The sequence below is a fragment of the Colletotrichum acutatum genome (assembly GCF_030867785.1).
Source record: "Colletotrichum acutatum strain CBS 112980 chromosome Unknown BDZ83scaffold_4, whole genome shotgun sequence".
NCBI lineage: Eukaryota > Fungi > Ascomycota > Sordariomycetes > Glomerellales > Glomerellaceae > Colletotrichum > Colletotrichum acutatum.
The window spans coordinates 398,991-425,803 of record NW_026848998.1 but is presented as its reverse complement, the minus strand read 5'-3'; the positions used below and the strand labels follow the sequence as shown (position 1 = coordinate 425,803).

At 53.7% G+C, this 26,813-nt stretch overlaps 5 protein-coding genes across 5 annotated transcripts; 4 read left to right on the top strand and 1 right to left on the bottom strand.

Annotated features, from left to right (window-relative positions):
- The first annotated feature begins 8,394 nt into the window (after positions 1-8,394).
- On the top strand, positions 8,395-8,771 carry BDZ83DRAFT_599663 (uncharacterized protein). The gene has a single exon (XM_060506995.1). It carries the CDS (start codon positions 8,427-8,429, stop codon positions 8,754-8,756), a length of 330 nt encoding a protein of 109 aa, XP_060371084.1. The 5' UTR covers positions 8,395-8,426; the 3' UTR covers positions 8,757-8,771.
- Positions 8,772-11,196: 2,425 nt separating this feature from the next.
- On the bottom strand, positions 11,197-12,349 carry BDZ83DRAFT_294625 (uncharacterized protein). Its single transcript, XM_060502208.1, has one exon. The coding sequence runs from the start codon at positions 12,166-12,168 to the stop codon at positions 11,566-11,568; it is 603 nt and encodes a 200-aa protein (XP_060371083.1). The 5' UTR covers positions 12,169-12,349; the 3' UTR covers positions 11,197-11,565.
- Positions 12,350-13,231: 882 nt separating this feature from the next.
- Positions 13,232-14,454, top strand: BDZ83DRAFT_646459 (uncharacterized protein; the record flags this gene model as incomplete). Its single annotated transcript, XM_060509968.1, has 4 exons — positions 13,232-13,385; positions 13,549-13,736; positions 13,979-14,000; positions 14,156-14,454. 4 exons carry the CDS (start codon positions 13,232-13,234, stop codon positions 14,452-14,454), a joined length of 663 nt encoding a protein of 220 aa, XP_060371082.1.
- A 576-nt stretch (positions 14,455-15,030) lies between these two features.
- On the top strand, positions 15,031-17,262 carry BDZ83DRAFT_565434 (KilA-N domain-containing protein; the record flags this gene model as incomplete). Its single annotated transcript, XM_060503754.1, has 3 exons — positions 15,031-15,682; positions 15,738-15,870; positions 15,936-17,262. The coding sequence occupies 3 exons, from the start codon at positions 15,031-15,033 to the stop codon at positions 17,260-17,262; spliced, it is 2,112 nt and encodes a 703-aa protein (XP_060371081.1).
- Positions 17,263-18,526: 1,264 nt separating this feature from the next.
- BDZ83DRAFT_294520 (mediator of RNA polymerase II transcription subunit 1-domain-containing protein) lies at positions 18,527-21,019 on the top strand. The gene is made up of 2 exons (XM_060502207.1): positions 18,527-19,168; positions 19,221-21,019. The coding sequence occupies exons 1-2, from the start codon at positions 18,785-18,787 to the stop codon at positions 20,880-20,882; spliced, it is 2,046 nt and encodes a 681-aa protein (XP_060371080.1). The 5' UTR covers positions 18,527-18,784; the 3' UTR covers positions 20,883-21,019.
- The last annotated feature ends 5,794 nt before the right edge of the window (positions 21,020-26,813 follow it).

The window sequence follows — 26,813 nt, the reverse complement described above, 5'->3', positions numbered from 1 at the left end:
GAGAGCATTTGTCCGTTGAAGTCATTGAAAATGCATCATCGCTGACCATTGCTGGCATCAATCCCATGTCATGTCGCGCAGACCGTATGTTCCAGCCCTCAGCCCCGGCCATGTTCCCATTGGACCAGCATCGTCGGCGACGTGGAACTACCCATTGGAACGGTACGGGTACTGTCAGACCTCATCCAACGCCACGCCGTCTGACCTGGCCCTTCCTCGCAGCTGCGGGAGGAACTCCTCGTGCTTCTCATGTAAGGCGGAAAACGGTCCGCTCATGCATGCTTATTGATGAACGAGAGTAGCAAAGGACAATATTCCTGGCAATATGATTTGCATAAAGACTTCTATCCTCGAGGAATCTGCTGCCGGCAGCCTCTACGTCGCCAGGGAAAGGTGGTCTACGATTAGGAACAGTGCTTCTTGTTATACTCCGTATAGTAGAGCCAAATCGGTTACTCATATACATGGGGGCGAAGCTGCAAAATCTCGACCAGAGCTGTGGTTTCATTCAAATCTTTGCTGACACTGCTCCGGCCACATCTAGCTGAGGGCAACAATGTATTTCCAGTCGAATAGGAAGAGAGCCTGAACATTCGACGTTGAGTTGCGGTCGGTTGAACTGGCTGGCTAGGTTTGTCTACGTCTCTGAGCAGATTGCGAATTCAATTGCTGAACGCGTTGCCAGATTAGGATAAGAGTCCCGGGACAGGCACTTTGAAGTTGCGGCGCGGTTGTGGGCGTAGGCGTAGACGTAGGCCCAAGTGCGTTGTAGATGGATGGTGTGGCTGCCGTCGACGTGGATTGCTGTGATTCGCCCAAATTCGAACTGCTGGGCCTCTCTGTCTCCCTCTCTCTCCCATATCGGCCAAAGAAGCGATGATGGCGCTGAACTGATAAGCCAAATTGCTGTTGGCCCCGGTCGGTGAACCAAGAAAACACCCTGGGAGTACAGACTACTTGGCCACCCTAATTTATCCTGTACGATACGTCCGTATGTAAGTTATGGTATGTTAGTAACTTGACATAAGTGTCCAATGGTGTCTTTGGCGATGGATATTCGCAATGAGTGCGCATAGACGTCAAGAAACTCCCAAGAGACCCTCTTGTCATACTCATCAGAGTTTGAACACGGTTCTGTGAATGATGTTATGTGCTGCGCAGTCTCGAATGATGGACATGTTATGAGAAGCACCTCCAATTCCCGAGACCGGAATGTGTCGTGGGCGATAGAACGTTCGCTGTGTAAGTAAGGTCTGTTGGTACGGGTCAACGAAGTCGGCACGACTTTATTCGATCGACTACCTATTGCATTGCTTGGCGAAAGATAACACATCGAAATGCATTATCCTTGGGCACCATGGAACGGCTAGAGAAAGTGAATCAAGTCGTGGTGCAGAGACGTTTATTGTGACCGAACGATGCGTACTCAGTACCTGCACAGAGAGAGAGAGGGGGGGGGGGGGGAAGGGAGTTGACGGGTAGGCTAATGTGGCTCGGAGAAGGTAGACTCTTCCGCCAGATCACTGACACCAGTGAACTAGCTTCAAAAGCGGCAAGTGGTTCGCATGTAGGCAAGCGATGTGGAGGTACGGTATCGCAACTAGATCGCAGCAAGTTCGAACATGTATCTCGTACGGAGTAGTTTGATGTGTGAGTGGGACACTTGGGAAGTGCGCCGCAATGCATGTGGCTACCGTTGTCCACTCTGCGACCGCAACGTAGTTATGGCACCTCATTGCGAAGGAGGTGACCCTGTTCGAGAGAGAAGTTGAGCATACCTGGCTTGCGACAAGTAGCAATTGAAGCCAACGGCCTGAACCTTTGACGTTGTCTCTTGTCAACCACCGGAGAGTCTGATGCAAAGACACGGGCTCGTTCAACTCTGTGTCTTCGTCTCTGTAGGTACGCTTGGTAGTTTCGTAACGGAACGAGGCGTCGGGGCCGCGGACCCGTCTTTCACCGTGAATGGAGTCGAAATCCAAGCCAGGTTGTAGGCAAGTGGAGATGCCCTCAGCGAGCAGCTACCCTTCCTTGCAAGAGAGGAGCTTTCGAGCCTTGGAGCCCTGACCTCTTGCGAGGACAAGGACAATCTCACAGCCTGAGGCCCAAGTTGCATTCTGGCAGTCTGCCATTCCTACCCCAGGAGGACTCTGTTAGGGCTGTCAATGTACGGAGTATGTCAGTACAAGCTAGAAAGGAAGGGCTGGAGGGCCGGGGTGCTCTTCGAGAGCACTGAAACGCACCCCTCCCTCCTCAACGTCAGATTAGCATGTTGATTGGTCATGTTTTAGAGATGCTTAGCCGCCTTGCAGCTGGGTCATGCAAGTGCTCAAGCCAACACCAGCATCACACACTAATCCCTGTCGAATTTACCATCTTTGGCATCCAGAAATTTAAGATGTCTGCAGGGTCTGGACGACATAGGGACCAGGGTTCGTCAGCTGCGTTGCTGATTGCTATCGGGCGCAGTGCCACCTTGCGGGTACTGTGCCCCCAGACAGAGTATCCGTACTCCGTACGGAGTACATGAAGAAGCTGGCCAAACTCCCACAGCAATGAGGAGATACACAGTACTCCGTAGTGCGCGGGAAGGACGACAAGTCCGCTTCCCGGGATGCAATGTGCGTTCACGAGCAAAGGCACAGTCGTCTGCATATTCTGTATAAATCACGACTGGTGTAAGTCCCGAACCCAACTTAGCAGAAGATGCATAGACAATGTTGAAACCCCATTCGGGACGTCGTTGGTATCTCCTTTGGCAACTCTAGGCCGAATCGGGTGACTCTCGCTGTATACATTGGCTTCAGAACGCCACAAATATTTGCTTGTCACGCCTCAAGCACAGAGCGCCGACGGTAGCAGACAGGAACAAGAACCAGAACAGCGGCAAGAGGTCTGTCATTCTGTAAACCGATTGATACAAGTGTTAGCCGCAGCTCGTTTCGACGTGCCGAATCCGATCGAGGAGGAACTGTGGGCATCTATGAAGATTCGTGGCGATACACATCCAAACCGTGGAAAGTCTTGGGAAGCAATGTCTGTCGTTGGGCTTGTCCGTCTTGCTGCGACACAGGGGGGAAACGCTCCTCCTGGTTCTCAATGCTCACAGACATTTTGGTGTTGCAACGGGGGCAATTTCGTCTAATCAACGGCCTTTAGAATGCTCAGCAAGGTGTTGCTATTGTGTCTGACAGATGATCGAGGGCCAGTGCGATGTCGATGGGCCTGCCATTACCATGGCTCGAACACGGTTGTCGCCGCTGGCCCCCACCACCGGGTCTCACCCCTCCCTCTCGAAGCTGTCGGAGTGAGACAAGGATTCAGAGCTGGCAACAAAGAGCTTTCTCGTCCGAAGAAAAGACCCTGAATGACTGAAAGCCATTGACAGTGTGGCTGGCCATGTTGTCTGTGAGACATGACTGAGGATTCAGGTACTAGGTCTTCCTGTTCTGAACGGGGACTCGTTGCTCTTCTCTTGAGAGCGTGTACACTTCTTTCGGATAGCCAGTCTGGATCGACCACGAAACCGACCAACGAGGAGGGATCAACCGGCCACGCTCTCGAGCCCCCGATGTGTGGAACAATCGCTCATGGCATCTCACATAGCCAGGCTGATAACCAACAGTGACGATAGCTTCTGTGCGTTGATTAATACGTATTGCGGCAAGTCAGTAAGGCCTTTTGGCGACGTAGGTGATTAGTCATAGACTGCGCTTCTCATCCACCGATACCCGCATTGGCTTAGCTGCTAATATGTTGGCAAAAATATCACCGGCTTGAATAGCAGCAGAAACGAAACGAGACAGGGATTGGCTGCTTATTTCCTCGCAACGGACCGGACTGATCAACATGTATCCGCAGTGTACGGCCACGAAGTCTCTGTATTATTGATGCCTTTTGGAGCAGGGCGGTGATCACGAGCCAGGGGCCAGAGGCAAGGAGCAGCACTCGTGACTGGGTTTGCGAGGTGAAGTTAGGACCAAATCCATGGTAAGCCCCAAATAACGGCTACCTGTGGTGCACAGCTGCGAGTCGAGCTCACCACGAGGAACCGCCTCAAATCCGTATAGGTACGCCTTCGGATACAAGGAAGAGAATCATGGCGCCGCTGGCGAAGGCGACTTGGTGGTAGTGACCCTGTAAAGAGTGTCGGTAGGTACCTCATGTACGGGCCGCAGCGTACAGGACGGAATCTTGCATTGGATTGCACATGCCCCCACAAGCTTCTGCATCACACCGGGCTAGAAGCAACGCCGGAATACACATCCACCGTCCCTCCTAATACGACATGCCCCGCACCGGCCTGTCCCATTGGCATTGCTATGTGGTTGCGTGCCCTCGTGACTGAGCTTGTCGTTTCTCATCGTGTCTCCTTCGAAAGAAGATGTTCGTCTTTCGGAATGCCCTTGGTAAAGAGAGAGCCTCGAAGCTGGTCGCTCCATGACCCATATATGTCTTGTACCCGTATCCGTACTTTCGTCGAATCTCAAAGTCGCACCGAAGTCGGACCGCAACGCAGAGGTATATTGTATCTGAAGTGTCGACTTTTCCTAGCAGTCTTGTAGGCTAGGCAAAGCCCTAGGGGGGCCCCTGCTGCGGGAACCTAGAAGAGAGTCGACCGTCTAGCATACCACCCACGTTGACGCAGCTGCATGCATTGCCCGACATGCAGCCACGAGGATGAACGACCTCCACCTTGTCGTCCACCTATGTTAGAGATCTGGGCTGGCTCTGTCGTTGATCTTCATCATTGGAACTCAGATACGCACGTCAATCGCGTTGGGAGAAGCTCATCCTTGCAGACGTAAAGGATCTGGTCCTCGACCACTTTTGGATAGAGTGACACATCCTTGATTCATGGGACCGTGACGCCTAGGAGTAGTCGAGATACTTTGCGTGTGTTCAATCCGTACGCGGCCGGTAGAAAGCCTTTAACTGCATCCCGAGAGGTCTCGTCCTTCTTCCACTGCAGGAAGCTGGGCAGGAACTTTGTAGGCCTGAACATCAACCAGCGTGTCGTCAAAGTTGTCATGGATCACTAACCCCGCCAGCGTTGCTTTGAGAGAACGACCATGGAGGTTTCCAAGCCAAGCATACGAGTCTGCTTGCTGTAGGCGGGCGTGGCAGGACAAGAAGATCGAAAGAACTTCGGGCAGCACACAGAGGTCTTTACCGGGTCCAAAGTTTCCTCATCTGCAGGAATCTTGCATGGCAGAATGGCCCATCGGAACATTTGCCTCAAGGCAGGACGAGCAGTCAATCCGCCGCGCCGTCGCAATCGGTCGCCGGATTGGAGAAAGCTGATCCATTGGCACCTTGCTTCAATAATGAGAGTCATGCGGCTCGGAACTACTGTTCACTTGACGCCGCTCAGTCACTTTGCGATCCATATTACGTTGCGGTTCAGTATCGTCGCCGTGCATTGTCCCCAGCCACAGTCGTCTTGGATGTGGCAGGAAAGAGAATCGACTCTTCCCGATACAGCACGAGGCAGGAGCGCCACAAGCCACTGTATGTCTGGCTCCAAACCTTACAATGCTGCAATTCCCAAGAAACGACGCGCGTTTTGCGTAGTTGCTCACTTGAAAATCCGTCTCGGCTGGTAGCTTCGACATGCCACAGACAAGCGCAGAATTGTGGGCCTTCATGAGAGAAACCCACGCCGTAGGATTTGATCTCTCTGGGCATTACTGACGCTGCCGTACAAGAGGACGGGGGTAGTGAAAGAGATTGTGAAGTCATTTCGTGAGTAGGTCTGCTATTCCCATAAGTGACGGCGCGAACGAGGTGGTGTGCAAGCCCGACTGCGCGTAATGAAATGGATGGCTTGGACAAAAGAAAGCAAGCTCAGAGGCGTCATCGGAATAATGAGACCCAAAGCCATGAGAGTTGCGAAAGGCGTACTCTGTATAAACCACCCTGTTTGAAAAGCCGGTCTATGACTGTCACCTAGCCGCGCCTACCAAAGGGGTTTGGCTGAGCTTGGCTAGGCGCCAGGAGTCTCGACCTTTCGGACCTTGCGTGACGAGTGGAACCGGAGGGATAGGCGGGCTTGACGGTGTTTCTTTTTCCAGTCTTGGCAGCCGTTGGTTATTGTCGGCGGCCGTTCGCAAGTCGACCAGTGGTGCGTGTTTTCTGATCCTTACGACAATGTCTCGCCGGCCGAAGGCTAAGCCGGCATTTGCAACCAGCTTGCCGCTCTTATGAGGTACTGGGGGAGGGATGGATAAGAAGCTCGGGCGCAACGGAGATCCGTGAGAACTAGCTAGGGCCTGAGTATTCGGAGCAGGGTTAAGTTTGCCAGCGCCAGGTAGGATGAGCAAGGTGGCAGGTATCCGTACAAAGTAGACGACTGATGTGGTCCGTGATGCCGATGATTTCTCGAGGTGGTTGGGAGCGACCCGGCACCGGAGCTTTGGAGGGAACAAGTGTCTCCGTACACGCACCCGGGGCTCCAGCAGGGTTGAGGGTAGTCCGCTCGCCTGGGTTTGGCCATGACGGGATTCTAGGGTCCGGATGCGCCAGAAAAAAGTATGAGGGCAACCTAGAGGACGGGAGCCAAAGACAAACCGGCCCACGCTGGGAAGGGCAAGCGGTTCGAGGTTGATCCAGTTGAAGGCGTCCGCAGATGTCTCGAACAACGGTACTCCAGCATTCCAATTTATCTGTCTACTGTGTAGGGTGAAGCAGACTGAGACCACAGCTCATCTTTGTTGTGTAAAAACATGATGCATTTGTGCAACGGGTGGCCCCGAGTGCATTCCCCGGGAAGCTCGGGAAGACATTGAGTGAGGCTCGCCAACGTGCCTGGCAGCTCTGGTTACTGATCTTCATTTGAGTTGAGCCCTGTAACGCATGCCTGCCTTGCTACTTGCAGGGGAAGGTAACCGTACACAGGTCGCTGCAAATATCCGAGTAGAGAAACTCGGGTTGATGAGGACAGAATGTTGAAGAGCGAAGGGACCCCAGCCGTCTCAATCTTGCAGCGAAGTGGCGGAGAAGAAGGTATCTTGGTTCGATTTTTTTTTTGGGCAATTGGCACAAGCCCGGCGACTCTGGCTGTCGTTGTCGTAGTTGTGCGCGTTGCGCACCCTAGACCGCTCAGGACACGGAGACGGTGACGGTGACGGTGACGGGCAATCGAAGAGACAAGGTGAGGCCCAGTCAATCAGCAGAAGAGCGTGGAGGCGTGCGATAGGTTGGAGAGGGGTCGGCGGCATGAGACACTGAAACGATGAGGAAAAAGAAATGCGGTTGATGAACTGGCCGGCTGAATGCTAATGCTGTCGGGACGTCACTACCTTACTTTGCTCACAGTCTGCACCCGTAAGGTAGTCCGCTCTCGGATCAGGAAGCAGCAGAGGGGGTACTACCCTTGGCAAGTACCAATTGAAGGAACTTGGGACTTGAATGTCTGTATGTACGAGTACGGAGTACGTATTGGTACAGAGTATCAGTATTCCAAAGTAGATATCAAAGTAGTCTGTCCTCTTCTAGTAAGCAGCGCTCTTGCCTGAGATGCAATTGAGGGGTCTTATCTGGGGGAGATGGCGACAGCACCAATGTACCAAGGATATCCTCGAGACATTGACGGGCACCTGCTTACGATAGCGGACTTTTTTGTGATACCTCAACCTACCCACCCATGACAGGCAGGAGGTATATTCAGTGGTACTACCTGGGAGAAACATGGATTGTTGACGATTCCTTCCTGTGCTGGACGGACCTGAAGGTCGACCATGTCACGAATGGAAACTTGAGCGAAATTGTAGGCAAGACCGGCCGCGCTAGGAACCTCAGGCAAAGAATCTCATCACATCTGGGGCCGGGGAAGAAGGAGGTGGATTCGCGTGTTTGCCAATACGGATAGAGAGACTCAAAGATTTTAGGAGTTCTTAGGTAGGTTGCCCTTCCTTCCTCAGAAACCTTTCAAGAAGAAAGGAAAGGTATGGAACCCGAGGATGCCATTCTGAGCTCGACACCAGTACCATATCCATGCATCTTGCCCGACGCATGCAAAGTGCGAATGTACACAATGTCTTACGTAACTACTTACTACAATTCTAATGCATCTTACAGTCAGATCACGATAGCAACATGTCTAACAAAAAACAGGAAGTGGCCGCTGTCGCATGTTACGCAATTTGACAAATTGGAAGGTCATGAGTATGACAGTGATCTCCGAACTATCAGCAAGAGATATTTGGACCGCAACTGCCTTCTTAGATAAGGTATTGGAAAGGAAAGTGAGGTACTCCGTAAGGACATTATATCCGTGAATTCGGCGTTCTTTCCCATCAACCGTCCATGGTTCTTCCTGCCGCGGTGTCCACCATTTACTTGTTGCTCCAAAGGACCAATTCGGAAGTTGCAGCGCCCACCTCCCAGCCACCACCTTGCCGCGATTGTGATGGGGACTCCTGCCCATGTTAATTTTCTGTACCCTAGTCATCATCCACTCTTGCTCCGCAAAGGGAAAGCAGGGCAAGGCAAGGCACATAGGGTTCGCAGCGGGGCCGGCGCGGAGAAGGCACTGGACAGGTTCACTCAGTCAAATCGGCAGGGCAGGCATGGGAGGGGCACCGGCTCTCGAAAGACAGAAAGCAAGCAAGCAAGCAATTGAGCAAGCAATACAACGCACGTCGCACGCCGCACACAAGAGACAGATGAGTAAAGCGGGTTTCCTGCGAGATGTGGAAACGCAAGGCAAGGCAAGGCAAGGCAAGACACGACAGAATCCGCTGACCCAGACCTGATCAGACCAGCCAGCCAGCCTGATTCTCTCCCTACCCAGTCGGCAGGCCGGCGACAACGATGACAGACCTGTGGGGAGTCAGCATCAGTACGGATACTCCGTATGAATACGTACATGGAGAGAGACGACAACAGCAGGGTCAGCCAAGATAGCGTTACAAGATCTGCCTTTTGACATACGCATGGCCCTCTGCCGCACAGTGCAGCAATGTCTGTGCTCTCGAGCATCATTGTCGGGAACCCCCCAGCCAGCCCAGCGCACTAAGATCAGAGATGCATCAAGCGGCAAGCCAACCCTTAACCCTTGGTCTAAACAGACGAGGGGTACGGGAGGACCAACTACGGCATGGTCAGATAACCCCAAGCCGGCCCAGAGTCGTTTCTACCTTACTCTTACCAGTACTAGTAGTGTAGGCTCGGCAATCGACAGCGAACGCCCCCTTTCTCTGTCTCCTGGTTCGCTGCGCGCTGCGCTAAATCGACGGCGTTGCTTGGAGTCCATCAGAAGCGTCGAGAAGACGACGATGTGCTATCGGCTTGCTTCTTCTTGTTCTTCCTTCGCCGCTCGCCCTCGTCTTTTTTTTATCCCTGGCCTCGGGTCCTAGACTTGCAACGGTGCTTCTACCGGTAGTGATGCCATTGTTGATTGAGGCTCTTGTCTTGTTGACCTTTGATACCGGGCCTTTGAGCAATAGCCGCTTGCTACACTACCTCACCTCACCTCACCATGGAGAAACTGCGCCGCTCTGAGATGATGGCCTTGGCCGCCGCCAATGGCACATGGACTGTACCTTGGTGTCGGGTACGATAAACTTTTCCCTCGAAGCAATGGACACCCGAACCCTACATGCGCCGACCGGATGACATGACACATTTGTTGGAACGGCAGTACATTGCGACGGAACTCAAGTCCGGGACAAAACAGGCCCTGGAGATGCCGTGCTTCATTGGTAGCTGCGGCGGAAACATCCAACATCCAAACGCACAGTCCACTGTCTGCCCGACGGCTTTCGAGGTTCGGTCGAACAACAAAGGTCACAACAATGACACGGCCAATGGGTCAAGGAGAGTACAAAAGGCAACGCCAAGTCCGAGGCCTAAGGGTAGGCAGGTAGAATGGATGGATTGAGGAGCACGGCCGGGATACTGTGTCAACCAGCACTAAGCCCGCCTTGTTACAATGTTATCGACCGCTGCTGCCGCTGCGGCCACTATCTCCATTTGCTGAGCCGCTCGGGTCGCCTTTCTAATATTCCGGACTTTACTGCAGCCTCTATCATCTTGGTTTGGCCATTTGGTCCGAGTGATATGAATTATAGCCTGTCTTGGTCGTTGTTGAGGAAATGGATGGCACCAAAGCCTAGGTCTGGGACTTGAGGTCTAGGTGTCCGCACTCAACTATCGATGTCTCGAACAAGACGACACTGACGAGTTGTGGGGCTCTGGCGGCGGTGCGCTGAGTGACTGGCAAGACTTTGAGAGTGGTCACAGCGCCCCTGGAGACTTGGAACGAACCGACGACCTCCGTCCACATGCCCGGGGCTGTGCTGGGGTTCAAGAACGATTCGAAAACAGCCAGCATCGCCACGGAGAGAAATCAACTACGGAGTACAGGATACACATCGATGAGACAAGTTGACCAGCGGACAAAAGCGACCAGTGCTTTTGGATCTTCAGATCGGTCCCCTAGAAACTGAAGGCCTTGAACTTGGGTTTCCAAACAAACGCTGACAGTTTCTTGACTTGCCATGCTCTGTGCGTTTGTGCAGAGAGAAACTCGAGACGCCACTCTTCAAATCACAAAAGGACGAGAAAGAAAAGACGAAGCAACACAAGTATCGGGGCAATGGCGACGGCCCAGAGACATGAGAACCGCCATCCGTCTCTGGTCGACGTCACTTGGACTTGGAATGATCATTTTGATATGCACTCTTTGGACTATGTGAGCCTGGCACACAGATTCAAGGGCTCAAGATCGGACCCACTCCACTTCTTCACATTTCTGTCGAGGCTCGTCTCTCATCTCCCTAGTCCCGGCACAAGGCCAGGCTCAGTCGACGTCCCGTCGGGATAGTGATACTGGATTCAAGCGAGATACAGCTTGTGCCTGATCTCGTTTCGATGCTTGTGCAAGTTACACACCGTCCATCCAGTGCTCCTTGCTCTCAGTTCGCCGGGGGATAAGTTGCTCTGGTCCCATGGATCCGTAGCGCGGGAACAGTAGGGTCGGTCGAGGTTGTTTGGCACAGAGCAGCCAACGTCCACGCCCACATTCTGCTCAGTCGCAGTTGCGGTCGGGTGAGGTAAGATGTTCGCACAGGTATTGGTACCTCGTCTCGTGAGAGCTCTTGGACTTGGGGTGGGCCCTAGGCCTGGCGGGCTGCCATGCCAATGCAAGGCCCTGGCATTATCTACAGTGGCCTGCTTGATTGCGTTGAACTGCGTTTACTTGCGTAGTCTGGACATTGTCTAGATGGGAATCCATCATTGCCCTTACGCCTGCTCCTCCACGTTGTCCGTCCGCTTCAGAGTGTGTAGGCCCGGTGTGTTGAATATTCCTTCTGAAAGGCCGACAGACCGACCGCGACAGACTGGGGCTTGAACTCAGGCCATGGGCCACCCTGGTCAAGGACAACAGACCCCTCTCTTCCTGGTGTTACCCTACTCTACCCACGCCCCTCAAGCAACGACACTAGACCCCGGGAAACGACAACGAAGCCCACGTTCAACGAGGTCCTCGACACCATTGCTCCCGTGGCACGCCCCCCTTCTCGATTCTTGTCGCTGCCCTTTCCTTCCATTTTGACCACCCTACACCCACCGAACGGCGACGGTTAGCTTAGCCTGGCCGTACCACCCTTCCAGGGCTCGGGTAGCTGGCTGAGAATACCTACTCTCTGCGCCCCAGCCCGACCCAATGGTCAAGGCCGAAGAAGAGACGAAAAAGAGAGGCGAGTGCCGGCGGTCGAGTCGCTTACCGACGCAGCCACGGATCAAACTGACAGGGAGAGTCAGAGTGAGAGATGGAGCTTGGAGCTTGGGGCTGGTACTTGGAGGGAGGAGCAGGTTTCGAGGTGCGGACGCAGAAGCAGAGTAAAAAGGCCCGCTGCCAGCTAAGGCAAGGTACGGAAAGGCAATGTGAGGTGAGGTGATGGATGTGCTGTTGAGGTTCGCATTCCCACATGGATAGAGAGGAACGCAAGACAGGGCAAGACGCAGTAAGCGTACCGGCACCGCACGCTGTATCCGTACCCCGTACGGCTTGTTGGAAGAGAAAGAGGAAGAGAGCGGAGTCGTTAGGCACTTGTGAACACAAGGTGCTCCGTACGAGTCAACATCCCCACTTCTCCCTGAGGCTTCTTCTCGTTCGCTCCATCTAGAAGCTGAGGACAAGGCGACAGACTGGGGGAACATTATCAGTTACGTTCCGTCCACATACGAGAAACAGAGCCCACACCTGGGACTCGGAGTTGGGAAAAAGAAAAGATAAACAGCAAAAAAAAAAAAAATAGTGTACCGATTACAAGCCGTGAGAGCGAGCAGAGGAAGGGCCAGGGCCACGCTGCGTACACGAGACCCCGAGGGAGTCGTCGGTACCGGCTACATTGCATCCTGAAGTGCACGTCCCATGCCATCGACCTACTCCGTACCTTAGACAGACGTTGCGAAATAGACATTGAAGCAAAAGAAAAATAAACGTAGTTGAAGGAGCAGACGATGGTTGGGTGTCAAGACAAGAAACACAGACAACACAGTACGTCCGTATCTTACCTTGGTTCAGAGACGGGTCGAGGTTGAGCTCCCAGCTCCATGCAATCGAGTGCGAATGCACATACACAGTAGGCAAGGGAAGGCTCCTTGGGTAGTAGGGTCCATGATTCTGCTCTGGTCTGCTCTGGTCTGCTTGCTCCTTTGGACTTTGGAGCGCGTGTGCGTTGGCCCTTGGCTGTATGTGTCTCTCTGTGTGCCGTGGATGTGGATGAGAGTGCGTTTGCGTGTCAGTGAGTGTTCAGTGAGTGTGGCTTCGTCGTCGACGACCGAAGTACCGGGATACTTCGCGCACCTCAAGTTTCGCTCATCTGTCCGCCGATACTTTACCTTACCTTACCGGGTGGGAAGGGAAAAAACCGGGTACGTATCTTTTCCGCCAGTCGTCGTTCTATCTCGGTTTTTCTCTTCCTTCTCGCACACCCCCCCCCCTTCTCCGCTCTTCATCCTCCCCTCCTTCTCCTCTTCTCCTCCCATCTAGCATCCCATTCAATCCTGGCCCCCCCCCCCATCCACCCCATTTGGTAGAGACCCCCCCGTCTCCGTACCACGGTACTTTCGGCCTTATCCTCGCCCTCCAGTTGCTCGTCCTTCACCCTCCCCCAAGGACCCCCTCATCTTCGACCCCCGGTCGGCCGGACTGTCCACTTAGCAGCAGCACTGAACGGCCAAACCCACCACTCTCTGAGCTCCTCCGGGGAGGGGGGGCATGCCCTTGGCCTGTGCCATTTCTCAACCCAAGCCCACCTACCTTGTCGAACGCCGCTACCAGAGTCCGTATCTTTTGCCCGTGAGATACCTCAGTCCTCGCCGCTATACTTGCCTTCCCAGCACAGCGCCGCGCTACCTGGCTCCGTACGCAAGTAGGGTACGGAGTACGGGCCAGACAGTTCACAGTAGACAGACACATGGACCAAAAGAAAGCAAGCGAGCGGGCAAAAAAAAGAGAGAGAGAGAGAACCCTACCGCTCTTTTACACACAGTAAGTACCTACCTGCGAATTATTGCCTACCGGTACCTACCTAGCCCTTCTGCCTCTCCGCCTCTCTGCACCTCTCGCTCTGAGTCTCTGGGTCCTGGAGTCTGCGCTTGCTCTGCTTCGACCTCTCGGTGCCCCATGGACCCTGCCCCATGCTCTTGAGCTCTGCCATGTCCGTACCGCTACCGCCGTACCACACCAGCATCGACCAAAGTGCGGATACCGTAGTACCCCAGTAAGGTACCTTCAACCTCAACCCTCAATCCTCAACCCGCACCTGCACCTTGCACTTGCGCCGGCCGGGGTGGGCGTGGACATGGGCCGGAGGGCGTGTGTGGTGTGGATTTTGGATGGATGGACTTCGACCTGCCTCCTCTTCTTTTCTCACCACCGAAAACAAAACCTTCCCACGCCCGTCTTCTTTCTTTTCTTTCTACCTCTCACGACTCCACCAACCACCTCCAATATTCCACTCAGGATAGCCAAAGAGGCGAGGACGGTAAGTCAGAACTTCTTCTACACTTCCAATACCTCTTCAACCCTCTTCTTCCACCTCCTCACCTCAACCCGCCTAACCTCCAACTACCCTTCTCATTCCTCTGCTGCACCTCCTACTGCACACCCGCCCCCATCCTATATACGCCAAACTCCTAGCTAATGTACCTGCATTAGAAGAGTTGGGTGAGCTCGACGAAGAAAAAAAAAGAGAAGCAAAGATCAAGGAAGACCAAGACGATCCACCTGCTCTCCGCGAGTGTTTGTGTGCTGTGTCTGGTACCTGCCTGAATAGAGACCTCCATACAAACGGCCCTCCACCGCTTGTTACTCAGCCCCGATTTCAGAAGAAAAAGGGCATTCCCTCGCTTCGCATCGTCACCGTCCTCGGCTCCTTTCGTGCAACCCGCATTGCGATCCCGAGAGAGTCAACACAAGTCTCCTCTTCTGCCACCTAGACAAAACGTCTTCACCATCAGTCAGCCTGCACCCTTCGGCTTACGACCGCCAATTCTACAAGACACCGCAGCTACCAACCCGCCGCCGCCATCTCCATCAAACCTCGGATGCTACGAAGATAGAATCTCCTGATATTTAACGACTGCTTACGACGACCACGACCGTCCTGATCTGTTTCTTTTTTTTCAAAAGAATCGTTGTGTTGTACGGATTGTTCCGTTCATACTCTGTACCACCGTCACCGCTGGAAGCAACTGCAGTCTTTGCGCCGCCGAGACTCGTCCGCTGCCGCCAATTGCCCTTGCTCCAAGCTTCTTTGCATATCCAATCCGGTACCACGACAAGACTCCTCGAAAGAGAATTATCTTCTCTTTCCGCACGTCTAAGATCTTGCTGCTGTCGTAGTTCCGAGGCTCGCTAGGCGACCCGGACTTCACTGACCTTTGGTGTTTGGTGGTAGAACCTTCGGGGCAACAACCGTGAAGCTGGATTTACCGTCGATTTCTTCAGTGCAAACCCGGGGACCGACCGACGTGTCGTATTACAACGCTTACCCGGCTCACAGGCCGTCGTACATGAACAGCGAGAGAGTGCCGTCTCTTCCATTGCCCAACCTGCATCAGGCGTACTCATCGGGTACCTCGTCACCCCGGGTCAGCTCCATCGGCTCCGCTTCAAGCTCTCACGCAGGTTCGCAGTCGTCCTTCACGTCGGCCGCATCCTCCCACGGACCCAAGACACCTTCTCCCACCTTTCCCATCAACGCGGCGATTCCTGGATCTTCAGGTCAGCCAATTGGTGGTTACGAGCACTACCCCGCCATGAATCAACCTGCCGCAGACATGTACTATCAGCAACATATTTCTGCCGGTCAAGCGCCACCGCCCCAGACCGTGACCTCCGGCGCAATGTCTTACCACTCCCAGCCACCGCCGTTACAGCCAAGCCATCTGCCTCAATATCAGCAGCAGACTCAGTACGGTCAGCCGTACGGTTATGCCAATGGCTTGACTTCGCCTCAAAGCGCTCCTGTGAACAACGGAATGGGTGGACAGAACGTTCTGCCTCTCCCGGGTGTCAACCCTGGAGGTTTTCAGGGGTTTGACACCACCGGCCAAGTCGCTCCGCCCGGTATGAAACCCAGAGTCACAGCCACTTTGTGGGAGGACGAAGGCAGCTTGTGCTTCCAGGTTGAGGCACGAGGCATCTGTGTCGCGCGCCGCGAGGGTAAGTTCGATTGGCATATACAATGGTCGCCGAAGCATGCTAACATTCACGCTAGACAATCACATGATCAATGGCACCAAACTGTTGAATGTCGCGGGAATGACCCGTGGTCGCCGCGATGGAATTCTCAAGAGCGAGAAAGTCAGACATGTCGTCAAGATTGGCCCTATGCATCTCAAGGGTGTCTGGTGAGTTTCATGTGCCCCAAGACGGAATCGGGTCGGGCTATGTCTAACGAGGAAAAAAATAACAGGATCCCTTTTGAGAGAGCTTTGGACTTTGCAAACAAGGAGAAGATCACCGAACTGCTCTATCCCCTCTTCGTCCACAACATTGGCGCTTTGCTCTACCACCCCACGAACCAAACTCGCACCAACCAAGTCATGGCTGCTGCTGAACGCCGCAAGGCAGAACAGAGCCAGATGCGCGGTGCTCCCCAGAACGGCGCCCCTGGGCTGCCGTCTATTCAACAGCACCATCACCACTCTATGGGATTGCCTGGACCTCAGCAACCTCTGCCGTCCCATGCCAACATGGGCCGTCCCACCCTCGACCGCGCCCACACGTTTCCTACTCCCCCGACTAGCGCTTCTAGCGTGATGGGTGGCAGCATGGGCGCCTCAGACAACGGATTCCAGTGGGCTCAATCCCAAGGAATGGCCAACGCGCAGCCCCAGAACCCCATGTCTATTGATACTGGTCTCAGCAATGCCCGTTCCATGCCGGCAACTCCTGCCTCCACACCGCCCGGCTCCACCATTCAAAACATGCAGCCCTATCAAACCGGCACACAGCAATACGACAGCTCGAGGGCCATGTACAACCAGTCTTCTCAGCAGTCCCCTTACCAAACCAGCCAGGGCTCGCAAGATCGCTCCGTGTACGGCCAGAATGACCCATACGCTAAGAGCGATATGGGTCCTCCGTCCGCACGGCCCGCTGCAACGAGCGCCTCCCAGGATCAGAAGCCCTCAAACGGCATCATGCATCCTGACTCCAATGCTCCTCAGCCTGCCGGTGAGGAAGAGGCAGACCACGAGCACGACGCCGAGTACACCCACGACAGCGGCGCCTATGATGCCAATCGTGGATCGTATAACTACTCCGCTCCCGCCGTTGGATCCCTTCCCACCGAACACCAACACCTGTCGCCTGAGATGACGGGCTCGCCCAGCCACCCTCCTGCATCCGGTCGCGCTACTCCCCGCACCGCCGCTGCACCTCAGCCCTACTACTCCCAGCAGGCCGGCTACAGCACACCTCCGCGTGTCGCTCAGCAATCCTCAAGCAACCTCTTTAATGTAATCACCGACCGCAATTCTGCCGCTGCGGGTGGTAACAATGTTTACCAGCCCCAGTCCGACATGAACTCAATGCCCAACGGGTACCCCTCACAGATGAACGGTGCCTCGAGTGGCATCAAGCGTGGTCGTGATGATGACGACGACCTGCAGCGTCCGTTGAGCGGTGGCGGCATGGACATGAAGCGCAGAAAGACGCTCATGAACTCGGCCGTTCCCACGTATGACACCATGGCTCGCGCTCCTCCTGTTATGGCTCAACAGCAGCAGGGAAGGTAGTGGCGGCGACAATCGTGAGCTCGGCCATACTCTATCAGCCCTGAACCTCAGTCACTTCATTGGTGGGCGTTGTGGCCACACTTGGTTTGAGGCATAATGATAAACTGATTATGATCCTGAAGTCTCGAGCGCGAGGCCTCTTGACATTCTTTGCACACCAATTTTCTTATTTGTCTTTTTATTCGCAAGACGACTTTTCGGCATCGAGGACCCATTGGAGACGACGCTGACGAGCTGACGACTTCTCATTCCCTGTTTTTTAAACGCCCATCACGGCTGTAGATGCTGATGAATGACGCCTTGCATGGGGGAGGACGTAATCCTAAAGACTCGACCTTTCTTCTTTTTCCGGATCTTCGGGACAACATACACGAAAGAGCACGGTGGGGTTGGAAACTACGGCCTGCTGGCCCGTTATGACACTCGGGTAATGCGGCATGCGAACACCACATCGGAGGACGGACCATCAACATCACCAACATCTTTTCCTTTGCTTTGGTTTCGAATACAGTGGAGGATCATCTGGCGCTGAAATGTGTCGGAGACGGGGGATTAGGATGATGACCTTATGACGATTGTTCCTTTCACAAAAGTGTGAGACGTGTGTTGGAAACTGTCTCCTTAGGTAATGACTTGACGAATGGAAATAAAAAAAGCTTTTGTTGCTTCAAAACCACAGGCCTTGTAAACCGTGATCTGGTTGTGATATGTCGAAGGCAATTTCTCCTCCATGCTAGTTGGACGAGCGGAGTGCTTCAAGGCAAGTATGAGAACGAGTTTGACTAAAGATCGTGTCATGGCTTAGACTAGTGTTGATGTCTGTCGGTCTCACGGGTATAGAATTTGTCTCGACATCGATTGACTTGAATGTCCCGAGTTCTCAACTTTCCGCTGTGGATTCACTGTTGGAATTGGGAACGGGATGAAGTGCGATGAAAAGGAATGAGACTCCCTCAACTAGGAGACGATCTAATTCCCGTTCCAGGCTTGAGGGAGCAGAATTGGAGATCAATGCTCATGCGAATTAAAGAGACCGCAAAGATATCAAAGCAAATGTATATAAACTGAATGATTGACAATTGCCCTACTTCCATCTACCTTAGCCCAGATGTTGGTGGTGAATGACCGATATAAGACGGGAAGGCTCAGGTACCTCAGGGGTCCCGTCGGCTAAAATCCGGACCGCATGCCCCTCCACTAGCGCTAGGACACCTTGACCGCCCGCGTCGGGGGTAGGCACCTCGCTCGAGCTACCTACCTACATCTGGTAGACCAGCTCAAGCATTATTCTGCGGCTCAACTCGAGCTTGGAGCGACAATCCTATCTTCAACTCCCACTTCTGTTTGGCGGGACTACCATTAACTTGAACAAAAACGGAACTTGGAGACGAAGTATTGGCATTGAATATTCAATTGATGGCCGAAAAGGTGCAGACATAGTATTACAGCACGACGCTGTCCTTCTACGACTCCTACCTTCAATCACGATTGAAATCGACCGACCAACAGACCGAATTACAATATGGCTACTCCGACGCAGATGAAGCATGCGGCTTCTCAACAGGGTAGAACCCCTTCGCAACTTACAGCAGCGACCCCGCCGGTGTCCACGCCATTTTCAGCATCTCAAGCGCATACGGCTTTCTCGCCGAGGGGACCTAAGTCGTCGCCTCAGCAGTTTAAGAAATCGCCGGCGACCTCGACCACTTTGATGGGCCACCCAGCTAATGGCGCTCTAAACTTCGACAGTCCGTCCGCAGCAGCTGCTATGGGCGCGCTTGGGATCAGTGGTGGACTGGACATGGGGCTCGACCATGCCGGGATCGCGGGCTTCGCAGGTTTGGGAGCATTGGGCAGCGAGGACGACAAACTCAAGAGGTTTGATACTGTCATTGAAATTCTCAGCGTAAGTCACGGCTGTTTTTCGATCGTGGTCGCAATGGGAACTAACAATGCAGTTGCAGAAGGCAACAGGTCGAGTCAGCGAAGCAGGCCTCGAACGACTTACGCTCCGAACTGGTCTTACTAGCATGTGGGATGAGCATCGGTCGCCCGACGGCAGGAAAACAAAAATGCTCGTCATCGCCGGACAGGCTTTGACCATTGATATCGAGCTGAACAACAATATCGTGGAGAATGTCTCGCTGGGCTTTCCAGAATCAGGACCGGTTGTCACAAGGCATAAGGATCAAGCTGGCAACATCCTGCTTGAGGATCTGCAACTTCGCACTGACCAGAGCCCGTTAACCAAGACGTTGAAAGCATTCTCCACTAACCTTGAACGCCTGGCAACCCTCGACAAGCTGAGTGTCATTCCGGGAGTTGACTGTCAAGAGGCTCTAGCTGGCATCTTCGAGAGTCTTGAAAGACTCCACAAGTGGGAAATGTCGAAGCTGCGGGAAGATCCTGCCATGAGCGGCAAGCCCGAACGTTTCCTCGAGACGACTGCCATGTGCACTAAGAGCGGTCGTCCGAGGATGCATTCGAGGGGTATGGTGGGATTAAGCATCGAGTATTGGACGGAGAGACGCCATGTCATCCCCAAAGCACCAGAGACGACGCGCTACTGCGAGAACATGGAGAAGGCCTGGTCGATTCTCATAGGCTGCAAGGCGTTGGATGGTGAAATGTTCCCTCCCGTCAGGGTGTCTGAGAATTGGATTTCTCAAAAGGTCGAGAAGACCGAGCCTGGACCCGAGGATCTTCTCGTTGCAGCTTCTGGGCCGGCTCTTGACTGGCTGGAACCGGAGCCTACAACGCTGCCACAGACGGACGACAATAAGGATTCGGGCATCGACGTGGTGCAGGCGGATGGCACGACGCACAAATACCCGAACGTCAAGTTTGTCGCGACACTCACCCCCTCAGTCATCGTGCCGCAGTCGGCATGGAACACACTACACACCCTCACAGGAGCTCAGGCCCAGCCCATGCCTCTGCCGACCTACACGTTTGATAGCATATCATTCCCAATACCCGAAGGAAGTCACCATGATGCAAGCGAGCTTAGAGTCATCTCTTGCAAGAGGAGAGTTCCGATTCCGAGCAATGATAGCACCGTCTCATCCCGGAAACACAAGAACACGCTGCTTATCTACAAACCAGTGTATGGACAAACAGTCACCGAACTTTCGTTCTCGCACCCACGGCAGCTGGTGGCAATGCTGCCCATCCTTCGCCAGTATGCGCTGATCTCAACGTTGTTGGAGAGAAGCTTCGGGTCTGACATCTCTGGCGAGGCTTTACCCGAGGTTCATGAAAACATCACAATGAGTGATACGACAACGACGCAGGCCGAATACGAGAGATTCATGTCCAAGAGCTATGACGACAACGAGCAGGAACTTACTCTCGACGTGGTGCTGACTGTTCATCCCTCTGCTGGTTTGCATGTCGTCTTTCCCTTCCGCGGCGCAACCGCCAACGTGGACCTGCAAATTCAGCAGAATGGAGTGGTACATGTCGTGTCACAAAACATCGTGCCGGTCGACGGTAGCGAGGCGGCGGAGGCTGGCAAGGGGAACGGCAAGCAGTTTACACCGCAGGACTTGGGCAGGTTGCTTGAGGTGATGGAGGACCTCTGCTCCTGGGCAGAATGGATCCGAAAGAACCTGTCGTAAGCTATGCTCTGCCGAGATGGACGATCGATCGATCGACCTCTTTGATCACATAAGACCCATGACCGGTAGAAGCATATGACGTCTGGACAGGTTTTTGGGTTCTTTGTTTTTGTTCTGTACAATTGATACCCAGGCAGGGTCAACGGGGCCTTCCAAGTGAACCACCTTCCCGTCTTTTCTCGACAGACAAGGGAAAGCGAGCTTTAGGTATCTCCTATGGATACGAACCTACGAGGCTTCTGGGATGGGGCAAGGCTGGAGGTGAGGGAAACAGATGAGCGACGCAAGCTACATGATGATTTGGGGTTGGTTCAGTTCCGAGGCGTTGGGTCTTTGGTTTCTTTGGGGGTTTGACGGGCGGGGGTTTAGGTTGGCCTTTCACCCACTTGGTTTAGGCAGCCCGACGTCAAAAGAGAAAATACCTACTAGGTAGTCTATAGTGTGAGCCCAAACAAAGGGAACACCTTGAATAACCATGAACCAGGTTTGAGGGGCGGTTCATGGCCCAATTACTCTCCAAACTTCACACACTTTCACACACAAAAGCTATTGCATGACGAAGAAGTCTGAAACAAGTAAAGTGTGACAATGACGTTTTCCTCTTTTCTTTCTTGCTAGTTCTGTTTGTGCCGGTACATCGTGAGAGAAACTTAAGTTTACCGGCCGCCCGACGGGAGACCACCTTTAGCGTAGCTGGCTGCGTGTCTGCATGATGCAATGTGAATGTTGATGTTGATCTGTTGATGTGATCGACAGGTCTTGCTGCCTTGCTGAGAAGCAGCCCTGCTGTGACGTTATGTTTTCTACGCTAGTGCCGAGCCCGTGCCGGATGGTACGGGATACATACAAACTTCTGAACTCCCTCTTTCCCACTTCAGAGCCACTTTCTCTCCCCCCTCCAATGCCCCATGCCCCAATCCCCCAATGGACTTACATGTTGGATTTTGGGCATCGCCAAGTGTGGGGCGATGACGATGAATTGGATGCCAGTGAGGGGAACATACAACAGTTCCGGATCGTCGATGCCTCGTACATAGTAAACTTGCAAAGAGACCCCGCAAGACCCTGAGAGACCCTTGATGTTTTGGAAGCGAGATTGGTTCTTCCCGTCTTTTTCGGGGTCTCTGGGTCGCAGTAGGACGGGCCTAGTGAGGACGGGTGGATGGGGGCCTCGAAGGGATTTGAGTCAAATTCAATATATCGGACTTGAGACTTGTGAAAGGAAGGGGTCACGGGGTTGAGGTCTGGCATTGTTGAGAAAACAGGGCAGGAAATCAGGGAAGAGCCGGGGAAACCGGGGGGGAAACCAGAGGGAAGGGCGGGCTGGAAGAGTCGATGCGTTTCTTGGTATGTTGTTCTTCCAACCCCGTCATCCCTTTGGTTCACAAAGCTGGAGGACCTTCTTTACCCATCTTACCATACTTACCGTGTGTGCGTGTTTACTAGGTTGGAAGGCGAGTTTTTGCAATAATCTTGTCCTGGCACAAAGGCCTACCTGAGACGAGGACTGTTCAAGACAAGGCCAAATAAAGAGACAATATGACAATGTGGCGTACAGACAGATATAAGTGACGAGGAGGCGAGGTTGAAGAAGCAAGGCGGATGAGACGGGTGATCCGGGACGTTTTGTCCGCGGGGTGGCGGCGCCGTCGTCGGTCCACAGTAGCCCCGGGCGCGAAACTGAGAATAGGCGGAGGGGCGAACGATGGTTGGCTTCTGCTAGGCTACCCGGCAGTTCGGTCACCGAACTTTACCTCTTTGTCCAGGTTTTACTGCCAAGTATTCTTTAATTGGACACGGGCTGCGGCGGTAAGGTGCTGGTAATTCGGATATCGAATACATAGTGGGAAAAGGTTCGTTTCTTCTTCCACGTGCTTGCTGTCTTGACCATTTTGGGTACCATGATTCGTGAAAGCCTCATGTCTGACACGATGACACAGATGCGGGCAGCTTTTGCCCCTCCCTTCTTCCTGCCTATGCCGCCCCAATTTGGCTGTTGGCTCTGCTTCGGGAGTCTGTGCTGTGCCAGTTGCTGCAGAAGGATCCAAGGAGGCGAAGGGGGGGAAAAGGGAGGGGCTTTTGGGGCCCGAAGAGGGTCTTTGGAGGGGGAGGGGGGAGAGGAATTCCAGTATCGATAGGAGATTTTTTGGTGGTAGTTTATTGTTGTTGACGGCAAATCAATAAACGATGGGAAAGTCAACAAATCGGGTACTCCAAACAAAACAAGGACGGGAGATCCGATTAATCTGGAGACGGACGGGGGAGGAGATTGGCGGAGACGACGACGACGACGACGACGACGACGACGGGTACTGTATGGATATCGCTTGCTTGATTAGATAGAAGGCAAGGTATCCATCTGTACGGAGTATCGTACTTTGCCTTCGAATACTCCGTACGGATGTCTGGCTCCGCGAAAAAGTGTCCACGCAGATTGCAGATTGTCAAAAAGAGGAGCCGCTTGATCTACTATGTAAGGGCAGGGTGGGTTGGTCATCTTTACCCATAGTGCTTGGCGGCCGCCAAACAGGTACAGCGCCGCCAACTGGCTATTCGGAAGCCTACGGTTGTTCATTGTCGAGAATCGAGGACATTGCTTTTACCATGGCGGGCCGCGGCTGCGCAATCTGCGATGCTGCATCGTATCAGAGATTTGACACACAGAAAGGATGCCGATGGGGTTCACCGTCCAGCTGAGCTGGTCCACTCACTTACACCCAATTTCAAAAAGTCATCCCATCTTTTCCTTCGTTCTTGTTGTGTTCCATTTCCTGAGGAATATTGGTGTTACCTTGGCTGACACCTTCCCCTTACTTCGAACTCTTCTTGAACTTGCATTGCCGTCCCCCTTGTGCTGCAGCGGCGAGTGGTTCCCGTATCTTGGGGGGAAAAAAACACCCTCCCTTCCCGTCTCTGTTCCAGAGTTGCCGCCGCCGTCCCAACGACGCGCGGGAGTCTGCTGAGTCGGCTGAGTCTGCTGAAAGACAGAGACCAGAATTCCATCCGAAGGTCAAAGAGTGTCCGAGCTTTCGAGGCTCGAACGGGGATCCAAGCTCAGCACTTCCCCCCTCCCCCGCCCTAGTCCAACTGACTTGCCCGCGTGGTGGGCCGAATGAGAAAGGCGTGCGTGGTCTTGACTCTCTTCGCGGTACGCCCGTTTTATTATTGAGAAGCGGCCCGTTGAAGAGCTCTAGTTTGGATCACAGAGAAGAGCAAGAAAGAAGCATGGAGAGAAACATCGGTTTCTTCTCAGAGGAAACCTTGTAAAGCCGCTGCCGCGAACCAAGGTGTTTGACCTTTCCCAAACGTTCCAGGAGCTTCAACGTTGGCTGGTGGGCAGTAGGAAAAAAAGAGATTTGAGGCAGACGAGGGGCCGGGGAGGAGGCTCCAGGTTGTCCCAGATTCGCTAGCCCGGCGAGCTCGACCGTGCCCTCGATTCTCTTCGATGCCATCTGGCATCTCTGGGAGTCTAGTGGTTGTCAAGGAGTGCTTTGGGCAGCTTGCGGTGCTCTCTCTCACACATTCTCTCCAGACTTTCAGTGAAGCGAGATGACGCGGTCACAGGCATGAAATCGTAATATCAGGCGCAATCAATCGCTGACCTTGCTGCTTTCCCCATTGAGATCGGAAGCTGCGAGCGATACTGTGGAGAGCCTGGTCGATATGTTGGGAATATTGAACTATAGGCATGCTGCATGATGAACGGACCGGACAGCTGGGAAGGCAATACTTGGTGAGGCAAGGTTGATGGCTGTCGGCCTGTGTGTGCCAGTGTGGTGGTCATGACGGTGGTGACGACGAGTGGTGTACACTACTGCTAGACAGAAAGAGAGTGTGTGAGCAAGGTACCTGCGGCGAGGTACCTCGAGGTTGTGTTGACGAAGTATTTGTTTTGGTGTTTTTGTTTTGTTTTGGTTCCCGGCTGTGGCTTGTCGCGTTTGTTTAGTGGCCTGGCTCCATCGGCCATGGATCAGCCGTCTTTTCTATTTTGATGGTGAGCCCACCTTTTCCCGCTGCCCGACAGGCGGCTCGCCAATGTGGTCACTCGTGTCCGAGACGCAGATAATCTTGTACAGCCCGAGAATGACGAGTTGGAAGAAAAAAGAAGGAAAGAAAAGAAGCGTTCCTGGCTTCTGCTGCGTGTCGATGGAGTCTAGAGTGAACAAGTGGCAGTTGAGTCGTGGCTATGAGACCAAGGGGAAGGGCCCCCTTTGGCACTGCAGCGACTACTGCAGAGTGTGTGACTGCATGTTGGGCCTGGCAAGCTGGATCTTGGACGAGGCGAATAGGCGTGAGGCCGTCCTGGGGGAGGGGAGATGGGTGCTCCAGAACCTAGAGGATTCCCGTGTAAGAGGGAGGAGCGCAAGCCTCGTCTGGTCTTGGTTGGACGATGCGGTGCGGACGCTTAGACGAGATGGATATGGATCAGTCCCGCACATTGTGCATTCTCGCAGTGCGCCAGACTTGATTGTCCAATACGTCTCCAGAGCGTGTTGATCTCCCTCGTTGTCTTGCCCATATTTTCCTCTGTCTGGAGTCTGGCGAGGTTCGGGCTGCAGGAAACTTCAGACGCGTGGGCGGGACCCTGCAGGCAGATGGAAGAATTCAACCAATAGACGATGCTTGCAGACCTCCAAAAAGGCATCCCCCCGGCACAATCTTGGGGGGTCCCCTGGCGTCTTTGGATGCCAGACCGTTGGGTAAGTTGGGTAAGTCGGGTTTAGTGATGTCAGGGTTGGAAAGAGGTCGTGGATCTGTGTGTTTGTTGGCTTGTGACTAGCGGCAGAGCGTAAGGTAGGTGGTAGTTAGTGGGTGGGCATGATAACGAAGGACAAGAGAAACAGGCTCGGGCCCAAAGTTGGCTATCATCACGAAGAAGCAAGACAAGTTTGCAGCCTCGGGATTCTTCAGTTGAGACGCTGCATGTCTAGAGCTGGGTGATGAGATTTTGTTTTTTTCCTTCTTCCCCCAATCCGGGACCTGTATCTGCGACCTTGTGGCTTCCTGAACGGCTTCAGCTTCGGTCTTGCTCTAACAGACCGGATCCACTTCGAGGCGCGTAGTCACGTGAAAGTCTAGCTGATTTGGGAAATATTGTAAACAACACACGCCACGCGCGCCATCGCGAAAAAGAAGCAGTGACTTCCCAAGTTCTCAGTGTCCACATCCCATCTGCACGCCCTTTCTCACTCCCGTTCCAGAGCACCCAGTCAAGTTTCGCCTTCACCAGCGCAAAGAGTCTCCATCCTGACTGCGATCCCCCGGCTTGGACGTGCCATTCCTGCCTGCCCACCCGCCTGCATCGACCATTCATTCACCCATTACCTGCCTGGTCGTGGTCTCTCCCGTCTTTCTAAGTGTCCCACACACGTAAACCCACTCGGCTCGCGCTGCGCTGCGCTGCACCTTTCGCACTTACACCCGCAAACCCGCAACCCAACCACCACCCACTTCACCCACCCGCTCGCTCTTGACGCACACAACCCGACGCACACACTCACCGCGCATCCTCCTCTTGCCCAAATCCTATTTGCGCCTACCTCTCTCCTGCCCTCACAACTCCTTCCATCCCCTTCCCGTTTTGTGCGTTTCGTTGCGTCCATCTCCTTGCTGCGTTTCCAAGTTTTTGGTCCCCTTCCCGACAAACTCACCCTACCTTTTCCCCAGGGTCTTGTCGTTTCGCCACTCGCGCGCGCGCCTCTCATCAGACGACGGGACACAACAAGAACCCATCCATCTACCGGTACCGTCCCTTCATGCGATGACTTGACAAGGTCCTCTGCCGATCACGAATCGCCAACTGAAGCGGAATGAAGATGCGAAGCAAGACGCATACCTGAACGTTCCTGCTCGCTCGACTTGTCCAAACCATCCCCCTCAGACCTTAGCGCCATGCAGTAGACGCACTTGCGCTCCCGTCCCGTCCCTTCT